The 11,693-nt window shown below is 36.9% G+C and overlaps 2 protein-coding genes across 3 annotated transcripts; both read right to left on the reverse strand.

Moving 5' to 3' along the window:
• Positions 1 to 297: 297 nt before the first annotated feature.
• LOC121259993 (metallocarboxypeptidase A-like protein MCYG_01475) lies at positions 298 to 7,526 on the reverse strand. 2 transcript variants are annotated; one of them, XM_041161837.1, is made up of 11 exons: positions 7,108 to 7,526; positions 6,512 to 6,569; positions 6,290 to 6,400; positions 5,924 to 6,061; positions 5,284 to 5,353; positions 5,139 to 5,194; positions 4,674 to 4,799; positions 1,679 to 1,818; positions 1,170 to 1,242; positions 1,008 to 1,082; positions 298 to 839 (listed from the first exon to the last, which is right to left on the reverse strand). In XM_041161837.1, exons 1-11 carry the CDS (start codon positions 7,263 to 7,265, stop codon positions 522 to 524), a joined length of 1,323 nt encoding a protein of 440 aa, XP_041017771.1. In that variant the 5' UTR covers positions 7,266 to 7,526; the 3' UTR covers positions 298 to 521. The 2 variants fall into 2 exon arrangements, with proteins under 2 accessions (XP_041017771.1, XP_041017772.1); XM_041161838.1 differs by lacking the exon at positions 6,512 to 6,569 and having other exon boundaries at positions 7,108 to 7,241.
• Positions 7,527 to 8,585: 1,059 nt separating this feature from the next.
• Positions 8,586 to 10,101, reverse strand: LOC121259989 (stemmadenine O-acetyltransferase-like). The gene has a single exon (XM_041161833.1). It carries the CDS (start codon positions 10,045 to 10,047, stop codon positions 8,680 to 8,682), a length of 1,368 nt encoding a protein of 455 aa, XP_041017767.1. The 5' UTR covers positions 10,048 to 10,101; the 3' UTR covers positions 8,586 to 8,679.
• Positions 10,102 to 11,693: the final 1,592 nt, after the last annotated feature.

Below are 11,693 nucleotides of genomic sequence, written 5' to 3' on the forward strand. Positions count from 1 at the left end.
AGAATATTATTTTTTTAATATTATTATACGTTTTGAGATTTGAAAAAATTAAATTTTTTATTGCATTTTATGTAAAAATTTGTAAAAATTATAATGATGAGATCAGATGGATTAAGAGTGTTTCTCAATCCAAACGGGGATCCATTGAACTGAATGCGCCCAATGTCACTTCAAATTTTTATTTATTTTTTTAATAATTGTGGCCTTTGTTTATAGCAAGAGAATAGAACTGTCGATGCAATAATTTGATAATAATCCTAATTATTTTTTCCCAAACAAAAAAAAAAAAAATCTTCATGTCGAGTGAAATCAAGAGTACTCATTTAATACAAAATGTGGAATAAAATAGGAATGAAAATTCTCCATTTCAAATGAACCGCATGACAGAAAGGATACTTAACTTTTTAAATGAGGTGCCCTACAAACTAAGCAATTAATTATGGTTAAAAGAATATTTGTATTGTCTATAGACTGCACTAACATACAACAATCTTTGCTTGCCTTTCACCAACGTAAAAATGTCAGAGGGGAATGGCAGAAATAACTGGTCTATTGTACTTGCTTTTGGAAATTCTGGAACAGAACATGAACAATAACAATACCGAGGATAACAAGAAGAGCCTGAAATACGTTCTAATCTCTTGCATTCCAAGCTCAAGCACTTCCATCTTCTTCCCATATCTGCTGCTCCTCTCCATCAAGTAACCATCAAGATAGTCATCAATGGAAACCCACTTGTCCAAAGTGGACACAGGCACCTTTGAATGGACTTCACCAAGTTGGTGTGGACCCAAATTGAAAATTGTGAAAAAAGCAGCAGACCAGTCGTTGAGAACTCTCTGAAGCCCGGAAAGAAGACATAGTTAGAGAAGTATGAACCCATTAATCTCATTCTTAATTAAATCATAATTCTGTTCAAGAAACGTGAAAAATAACATGGGGGAAAAGGAAGAAGTTGGATAATCAAAAGCAACCAAAAGGACATGGATCAATCCATACTAACATACATTGAAGGTAGAGAGGTCAGTGGGATTGAACATTTTGAAGCAGTCTTTAGATGAGGCTTCTTGATCTCCATATATCTGTCGGGCAATGCAAAATGATAAAGAAGTGAATGAGTTTTAAATTGTAGCAAGCAATTACAGTATGAGAGTTCTGGTTTCACAAACCTCAAATGTAAAAGCCATGGGCACCTTTACAACGTCATACATGAAATCTGTTGCTGTCCCATGTGCCAAATACCTAAAATTAAAGAAAAGTTCAAACTTGTGGAAAGATGTTATAAACAAGTTGAGATAGTACACTTTCAGCCCTAATTTAGACATGGTGAATATGGGCACTCTCACGTACAAGTGCCAGTACCTAAATTTAAGCAAACAATAAACTAGTAGAAAAAATCCCAGTGGAATGTTAAAATCTGTCCTCCCAATTGGCTCCTCTAGACTTGCTGAATATTGGCACTATATTGCGTAAAGACCACCCATTCTACATTTGATATAAGGATAGAAGATAAATTGTTTCTGCCATCCTTATAGCCAGATTCTTGATTTGCTCTATATATAATGTCATTGTCTTAGACAGCTTTGAGGTGATTTTGATATATGTGGGCATCTATTCTCCTCTAACTGATGGAATGTTTTCACGATAATCATTGCTTTCAACTACAGGTAATACTAACCCAACAGAGCCTCCTCCAGATCCAATCATGCAACGCTTTTGGCAATGAAGATAGTTCACCTCTTCAAGTAACAACTTCATCTGGTGTGATGGAGGTCCATCAGGTGTAGTGTTTTTATGGTCATATGGCATAAAGAGAGCCTGCACAAACAAGCAACTTAGGCAGTCAGCCAGTGCAGAGTATATTATGAACAGAACAAAAAAGGTAACTGAAAAGGAAAAAGAAAACAGTTACATAATACTCAAGCGTTTCATATCAATTTATAGAAACTTGGGATGTTTTGAGTTCCCCTATAAGAAGCATTGACAATTTACATTTCTTCTGATTCAATAAAACAACCACACCAGCAAAAAGGCACAAATGCTGAAAAACTCCATCTAAGTAATCGTTTCTTTTAAACGCCCAAGGATTGACTTATTTCTGCACTATCACATAAACGTGACATCTATCCAATGTAAAGATAATTAGTTTTCATCTTTCCTACATCAATTTTTAACACATTGTAAAACATGCCATACCTGAAAGGAGCATTAGCAAAACCAAGCCACTCCTTTCTGGATCAACACTGAACATTATTTTTTAAAATATGACACTGAACATTAATTTAAGGCTAATAAGTTTAGAAACATTGATATGGGGATGAAAGAGAAGATCATAAGGGTATTTTTTGTGTATACTTTTCCTGGACAATGATTTTCTCTAGAAAGATCAAAAAGGCATGATAGACTTTGGGTAGCAGAGTGTCATAAAGATGAGCAGGGACAAGTCAAGCACTTAATCATTGTTTTGAATCCAGGTTCGTAAACTTAGATCAAGCTAGAATCAATAATGCTATCAGCCCAATCACAACTAGCCGTATTTTTTGACAGGTCACAACCATTTGAATATCGCTAATGTACATTTGACAAAGCACGAGCCAGTTAAAAAGCATATACAAGCACGTCTATTATCATAACCAAGCCGATTTCAATCTCAACTAGCTCTTACATGAAATGGCTCCGATTCACATAATAACAACCAGCTCTTTGCCCTTGGACATGAAGCCAGTATCTTAGCACACACAATATGGCTTGACAGGATAGTAAACGAAGGCCAAAGAAATCATTTCTCTAGCAAGCTCGAGTAGTTTATGAGCCACCAAAGAAAACATAAAACAAAATCTTTAAGAGCTCTTTTGCTTTGCTTTGAAGCTGTGTTGGGATTGAGAATCAACTTAATCAAGTCTGAAATAGTTCCGGTGGGCTCAGTGTCAAATATTTCTGATCTGGCTAATATTTTGGGGCGTAAAATATCGTCGCTGCCTTTGACGTATCTTGGTCTCCCCCCGGGTGCCCCTCATAAAGCTGTCTCGATTTGGGAAGGAGTGATTGAGAAGATTGAGAGGAGATTAGCCAGCTGAAAAAATTATATTTTTCTAATGGGGGTAGATCACTTTAATCAAGAGTACGCTGAGCAATCTTCCAACATATTTCCTCTCTCTTCCCTTTACCGGCTGGGGTTTCTTTGAAAATTGAAAAGATCTATAGGAATTTCTTGTGGGGAGGTAAAGGGAAGGAAACGATATTTCATTTGATGAGTTGGGATGAGGTTTGTCAACCAATTTCAAAGGGGGGTTGGGTGTGCATAACTTGAGGCTTTTTAATAAAGCTCTTTGTGGGAAATGGTTATGGAGATACCATTTTGAAAGAGATGCTTTATGGCAACAAGTGATAGAAGCCAAATACGGGGATATGTGGGTAGTTGGTGTTCAAATGAAGTAAAAGGAGCTTAAGGGATGGGATTATGGAAGTCTATTCGTATGGGCTGGGGGGAGTTTGTTAAACATGTCAAATACAAGGTGGGGGATGGCTCAAGAATTCCTTTTTGGCATGATTATTGGTGTGGAGAGTTAACTCTCAAGAATAAATTTCCTTCCCTATTTCAGATTGCAAGGCTTCAAGATGCATCTGTGGCTGATTCCCCGATTCCCCCTCTTTTCTGAATAATGGCATACAGTGGTCTGTTGACTTTGTGAGAAATGTAAATGATTGGGAAGTCAAGGTAATTTCAGATTTTCTCAGCAGATTATACGAGCTGAAGATTGTACAAGGAAGTGTAGACAGTTTGTCGTGGATTCATGAACAAAATTCCAGATACTCAGTCCATTCCTACTACCATGTATTAACCTGCCAAGGTGTATGCGATTTCCCCAGGAAAAGTATTTGGAAAGTTAAAGTGCCGAATAAGGTAGCTTTCTTCTGCTGGCTTGTGTCTCATGATAAAATTCTGACTATAGAAAATCTAAGGAAGCGTGGGATTTGTATTGTTGATTGGTGTTACATGTGCAAGAAAGATGGCGAATCGGTTAATCACTTGTTTCTCCATTGTGAGGTGGCTAAAAGTTTGTGGAATGTCATTTTTGGAAGGCTGGGTATTTCTTGGGTGATGCCAAAGCAGGTTGTTAATTTACTTGCTGGCTGGAAGTATGCTGGGCGGAGTCTATCTATTACAGCAACTTGGAAAATGATCCCTTTGTGTTTGATGTGGTGTCTTTGGCTAGAAAGGAATGGGAGATGTTTTGAAGACAAAGAACGATCGATGGAAGAATTTAGGGAATTTTTCTTTAAAACTCTACGTCTATGGGTTAAGGCCATTGTAATGAACGGTGATAAATTGTTTTGAGTTTTTCTAGTTTTTTCTTTCCTTTTAGTCGCTGTATGCAGGTATTTTCTCTTGTATACTCTCTGTGTACTTGGGCTATGCCTATTTATGGTAATAAATCTCTTATTAATTATCAAAAAAATAATAATCTTTTTTTTCCTTGAAAGGTGGTGCAGCTCAATAAAATGACAAAATTAACAGGAAAACTCAGACACGAATAGTTTCTAATTCATTCGAGTGCAAGATCCTGGACTTTTAACATAATAGGCTCGGGTAGACTGATGATATTCATAAGACCTTTCAAGGCAAATGACATGGGCAGTCAACAACAGATAATACTAACAGTACAACTTACCTCCATTCCAGAGTGTACATTAATCCATACATGTGGGTCAAAAGATAAGGCAAGTTTCCGCATAATTTGAGTTTCAGGCTCGCTAAAGGGAGCAGTTCCAGGATTTTCCTCATATGGATCATAATCCTGAAATTGGAGAACAGCAACAACATGAAAGACTATCACAGAATAGCAAAACATAGAATTGGACAGTTGAATACTTGGGTGCTACACGCAAGTGCAAACACACACACACACACACAGAGGATGCAGATGCAGACATGATTAAACCTAAAGCCTCCTCCAACAGTGTAAAGTGTTCCATAATCAATTTTGAACAGGGAAAATACCTCAGCATAATTACCAAATTAATACATCATTACCGACAAGTTCAAAAGATATATGCATACATACAACACAATAAGGGGGTACCCAGCATAATTTATACTGCAGGATTCAAGGGTAAAAGTGGTAGGAATGACAAACCTTTTCCTTTTTGCCCCAATCTACACTCCAATTTCGGTTGAGATCAACTCCTCTCCCTGCAACAAAAAAATGCAAATTTAAGCATGTCAATGCCATCCCAAGTGGTCATCTAACTCTTGAATCAAGAAAAATTCAAGTGCATGACCATTTTTCCTCTCACAAAGATCTCCTGCTTCAACAAGCCTGCGGCCATTCAAATTTTCCATTGGCACCACCTGAGGTATCATAAGATATCAGTATCCCAAAATGTAAGTCCACGCAGCACTTTCCACACAGCACTTCCCTTAAAATGGCAAAGAAAGTAGCATATATGATATATTAAATTTTTTCTATACTGACATAAGTCCTTTAATCACTACCAGCTCGGGGACATCCATCCTACTGAATACAATTTTAAGAAATTCTGAAAACCTTACCCTAGAGTTCTCAATGGTCAACTAGTTATCAATAAATTATTTAATGTTTGAGAATTAAGCACACAAACATAAGCCACATGTGAGGATATATTATTTGTGAGCATGTTACGTTGAGACTTATCTTTTGGTACTAGCATCACTTTCAAAAGAACAATCTATTGATGCTAGCGTTGAAAGCTATCCAGCTCACTTGGTGATTTTGATTGCTACAAATTCACTTGGTCATCTTGTATTAGACACTATCTTGGTTCAAAGGGTGGTAACTTGCTCATGCATACAAATAAAATTCCAACGCATAAACAATTCGATTTACTCGGTAGACGAAAAATGCAGCCACAGCAAACTGTTCCAGAAATTAATTAGAGTTACCTTTATGACAAGCTTGTCAAGGGTACTGTTCAGCGAAGCTGGATCCATGTTGGGTAGAAACTGCTCTTCACTTAAGATTGACAAAATCCGGTAAGCAAGTTCAGATGTAATGAGTTCCCTTCCATGCTGGCCAAAACTCTGGAAGACAATGAATTATCTGTCAAAAACACCAGAAATTACCAATCTGAGATAATCTATGCACTACATATTGAATATAAGATTTCCAAAGTACATCATTTTCTTCTTAGAGCGGTACTCTAACCTTAAAACTGTGAAAATTAAGGCCTAACAAGCAACTGCTTAGTTAAAATATTGTTAAAAGGCACCAGAAACGATCCAAGACAGGCAATTGCAAAGAAAACTTACAAGAAGGATCCGAAACTTTGACCTGTCATCATATTCTCTCCCTCCCCTGCAATATGTAACCACTGAGATCTCTGCCCGATAGCCTTTATTTCTAGATTTAATTGTTTCCATCTGTTAAAAACATTACCAATCATTTATTTTACCCATAAAAAAAACACATTACCAATCAGAAGCCAAAGATCAAGCATGATGTTTAATTCAGATGAATCATGGGCAACCTACAGTTAGTTTGCCAGGGTGACGATGGACCAAAGCCTTTATCTGCTCCATCAAATCGCCACTACAAAAGTCGAAAGAAAAAACATACAAAAGGAAAAATCATCATCATATATGTATTATCTCAAACGTCAAGCTCACAAAAGATGGCCTTAGTATACCGATAAACCGGATAAGAATGGGCAAGGTCTTCAATTCCTAACCCAAGTAGTATATTTTTTTATATTTTATGGAGACAAATACTCTAGTTAGGTCATCGGAATATATGTAAAATGAAAATTCTCAAGAATTGAGGGTTTCAGCTCCTACAATTTCAAAACAATTAAACGGAACTTTCGAAATAACTGAGACACCGATTAAAATTTTATAAATTCAACACAAAAAAAAAGGAGAAAGATCTTGATATGTAACCATGTTAGCTTTACTATACATTCCAGGATTCAAACAAAAATAAGAAATTCATCGAATCCAGAATACATTCAACAAAGCCCGTTCTTTTGATCCAAGAAACGAAGAAAGAAAACAGATAATTCCGGCGTATAGAACTTGTCCCAGTAGAGAGAGAGAGAGAGAGATTAAAACAGGGTTTCAAAAGGAATTACCTGAAATGGTAGAGATCGCGGTTGACGGGCATCGATGACGTCGGCGTGAGACTTTGGTTCCTATTGGCGACGACCAAGAAAACCGCATCTTGCAGGAAAGCAAAGAAGCAGAAGCTGATTGATAAAGAGGATGAGAGAGACGGAAGACGACGACCCATGCCAACGGAAACGGCAAAAGAATAAGAAGAGAAGAAAGCTTTCGTTGTGTTTTCATTTCATTTCTATTCCCACCAGTCTCTGGTATTTCTCATCCATGTTTGGAGCTGTAAAAAAACAAATAAAATTGAACAACTTGCAAGCAACGACTCTGGTTCCGGACGATGAAAAGTTGGAGAGAGAATGTGTGGATTAGTCAGTTGACTAAAGACTTTCTCCACGTTCAACGGGAAACCAGGTTTTGAATTATTGGGCTTTTTTCTGTTTTATTTTTTCAATTTCCACATCATCGGACGGTGGAACAACGCGTTCGATCTCATCGAGCATGTGCAGCCTATTTCTGAATGCGCTGCTCTGACGCATACCTCTTCGGAATGTGGTGTTTTATTCATAATCCCAAATTTTTAGGACCGTTGATATTAATTTTTGGTGCTCTCGCATGCATCATAATTTTTTTTTATTCTTCTTAAACTAATTAAATTATTCTCCTCATCATTCATACATTACACATTTAAAAAGAAAAAAAAATTAAAAAATTATGTGTGATATGTGGTGTGAAGATGATAAGTAGTATTTTTTTTTATTAAACATTTAATTTTCAAAATCATAATATTTTATTATACTTCTGAATTTGACATTCACGACAGCCTACTCTATCGATACTGACCCGGCCGGTGGTAGCTTTTTCTCTTTTGGCAGCTTCACTCAGTTGTCATTATTCAATAACTTAAGTACACCACGCACATACATAATATCAATACATTTTAATATAATCTTTACATTGTCATTTCCGTGATTTGAACTTGTGATATAATACTTGCTCTAATATCAATTATTAAAAACCTAACCATTGATAAAAAAATAGTTGAATATTAATTTGATTAAATTTTTAACCTTCCTATCATAACATGATGTGGGGGTCTGTTTTTAATTCAACCAAATGTACGATGAGTATGGTGTGTTCATCGTATCGTGTCGGGAAATCTATGAAACAAGAAGAAAACAAAAACGGATTACGAAAGGGAAAGAAACGACACTTGGATCGATGAAATCTATATCTTGTTTAATTAAAACTTAGCGACATCAAGATGTTCAGTTCTTAGATCTTACCATCAAATTGTAAAATTTGTTTGACAAAATTACTTATTCATTGTTAGAACTAAGATTGATGGTTTATTTATAGATAGGCTAAAATCTTTTTATCCACCCACTATTTTCTTTTAATTCTTTTTGACGACTCCACCCACTATTTCCTATTAATTAACTTTGCTTCTAATTTATATTATAAGGGATAATATTTGATGATGTTATTAGATGATTTTAAAATATAGATGGCTTGGTACTCATGATCATTAATTTACCAAGATAAGGAAAAAAAAACATCATCATCGTATCAGCTAGAACTGTTCTCATGGATCAGCAACCGATCGAGTGATCAGCCGCTAGAGGACTGGGATTCAAGGAAGCAAATGTCAGAAGCTCCGGATTAGATTCTAATCTTGCCATGTCTGGCTCATCTAAGGTCACCCATGCTTCTATCCCATCTCCCAATCGTGTGTCAACCAAAATGATCAGATTCATGAACACTGTGCCACTTGAACCAATGCTGCTCACCCATATTGGCTTCCCCCACCCAAAATCAGCTTCATAGAATCCAAACTTACACCAACTGCTAAACCCAAAGTAGTCCGCTTCATCTTGGGAGCCTAGCTTTCCAATGCCTCTCAGAGTCTCACACATGACGGCATTCCTCTCTTCACCTTGCATTTTCTGGACAAAATCTCCATCAATGCTTGATATTGCACCCCGTAGCTCACCCACCAAGCCCTCCAAGCTTGCCTCATCTGTGTCCATGCAACGAGCTGCAGCCGCTATCCAGAGGAGATTTCCCATAGTATGCTCCGACAATGGGGGTGTCATTCTCCTACGCAGATTCACTAAATGTGTCATAAGAGAAGGCTTTTGGGAACCATTGTTTTGCCTAGAGGCAGCCATCGCATGCTTCCATATGAAAGCTGAAACCACCTCCAAACGCGAGGGTTGTTTCACGTATGAGCTTGTTGCTTGTGCCTTAAGGGTGGCTGTAGCCGAGTCAGGAAACACAAATCTCCTTGTCACGCTCTTTCCTTTTCTGAACAAGGAACCCCACATAGCCATCGATGAATCTCTAAGCCATAGATCATCACTTGCGGGGAAGAGAGAACTCGAGTCAAAGTTGGGGAATACTGCTGCAATATTAGATTTAGATCCCCTGGCTGTTGTAGTCCATGCCTTGATAAAGGTGCTCAATGCAGCGCCATCTACGATCTTGTGCGAAATGCACAAACCAATGGCAATGCCACCGCACTTGAAGACGTTCGCTTGAATATTTGTCACGAAAGTTCCCGCAGCTGATTCTTTCAAAACGAGTTCGCATGGAAGGAACTTGTGTATAAGCAGGAGGTCAGGCTGCCTGAGAAATTCAGAGAGACAAAAGTTGAGATGGGCTTCCACAAAATAAGCCCCTTCATCATTGCATTCAATGTAGAGATCGTCTTTGATCTGTCCGGCCAGTGGATAGAAACGAGTTAACGTCTCCGACAAAGATTTCTTCAGCAATTCTAACCTCTGGGGGATAGTGTTATGGCTTGCACAGTGATCATCATGATTAGGATAGAAGAGGACGATTGGTGCATAGGGAACAGGAAGAAGCTGATCCAGAAGGGAAAGCTTAAAACTTCTGAGGTGAGGTGGTGTTGGAAAAGATGGTTTGATGTGTTCCTCAGAGACGATTTCAACCTCCATTTTCACTGTTTTTTTTAGCTGTTTCAGTTGATCAGGGCAATAGATCCCGGCCTAGTTCATTTATATGCGAGGGAGGCAAATGTGGGTACAAACCGTAATTAAAAGGATAGTACCGCTGGCGGAGATGGAAAGTCAACTAAAATCAAACCCAATTCCTTATAATTAGCCGATCCCTTATTTTAGGTCTCCTAATCTGTACGTTTTTATACAGCTGCTTATATCTGTACATGAGTTGCAAAATAAAATAAAAACATACTTAATAATCAAATATTTTACAACGAATTTTATAATTAATCTACGTACGTATATATAATCATTTCTTCATTAAAAAATCATTTTTAATTTTATAAAACTAACTTCCATTGTAACATTTAAAGTTCTATATAAAAATAAGTATACCATTTTCTATCATTATATATTAATGTTAGACATTTAAGTGTACGCTACAGTACTGAGGAAAGACCGCCATGTGATGACCAAGACAATATTCATGTGATGCAAGGTGAATGAGGATTGAAACTAGCTAATTAAATGTATAGTTCGGAGATCATAGAATAATACAAGGAGTCGTCATGGCTGCAGGCTGGGAACCAGCTTTAACCAACGAGGATTATCTCGCGAGAGGTTTACGTCAATAAAATAGATTCCATCAGGCTGAGGTTGTTTCTGATCTAATCGCATCTAGCAGTGTAAATGTTGCAGGCACCACTAAAATTGCATCATCGAAAAATACTCTAACCACAAACAGATTACATCAAATAATTTTCCAAATTGATGTGGCTTGATGTGATTCGTCAGATTATAAAATTATTTTTATTGTAAAATAGATCTAATGAACCAGATAAAGTCATATCAATTTATAAGATTACTTTTAAATAATTCGTTTGTAGATGTAACAGTACTCTCCATATAAATAACAACATTAAAGAAAGAGGAAAAATTAATTGTAAGATTCTTCTTGGACTAGCTTTTGAGGAAACGAATCTTTATTCCTAAGGTGCATCTCCTACTTGTATTTGGCCCATTATGTGGGAGTCTTTTCCCACTCGATCGTCATCACTCTTTTCCATTTTTAAGCTAGCAAATTAAATTTGAAGTTGAGACTTTTGTCAAAATAGAGCAACTTGGATGCATGCATGATTGCCTCAACCTCTACGCCCTAAAAGATTTCATCACCATTTGGATAAGAACTAATTATTAAGAGGCATGACAACGACCTTTTTGTTTGATACCATATTTCATACTAAAATACTGAGAGATATGGATTAATAGTTCGAACAATACAAACATATTTAGCAGACCTAATAGCTAGAAACCCATTAAAATATCACACCTGTCTATATATCTCTGACGCCATAGACATAAGAATTAGCTCCGGCACTAAAATAGCTCCCACTGCATGGATTTGTTGCGACAAATGCCGCCTGATCCACAGTTTGTCCAAATCGTCAATCATTATCAAGCTCATCACCTATCTAATTATTAGCAAAAGTAAACATAAAATAAAATTAAGAAAGAGAAAGCTGCCGTATTAATCCTTAAATCCTGCATGGCATGATCCTTTACAAATATCTTATAAAGACAATTTAAAACCAGAAAAAAAAAGAAGCCAATATTGAGAACTTGAAACTAGCAATATGCATATA

This window comes from Juglans microcarpa x Juglans regia, chromosome 4D (assembly GCF_004785595.1).
Source record: "Juglans microcarpa x Juglans regia isolate MS1-56 chromosome 4D, Jm3101_v1.0, whole genome shotgun sequence".
In the NCBI taxonomy this organism is placed as follows: Eukaryota; Viridiplantae; Streptophyta; class Magnoliopsida; order Fagales; family Juglandaceae; genus Juglans; species Juglans microcarpa x Juglans regia.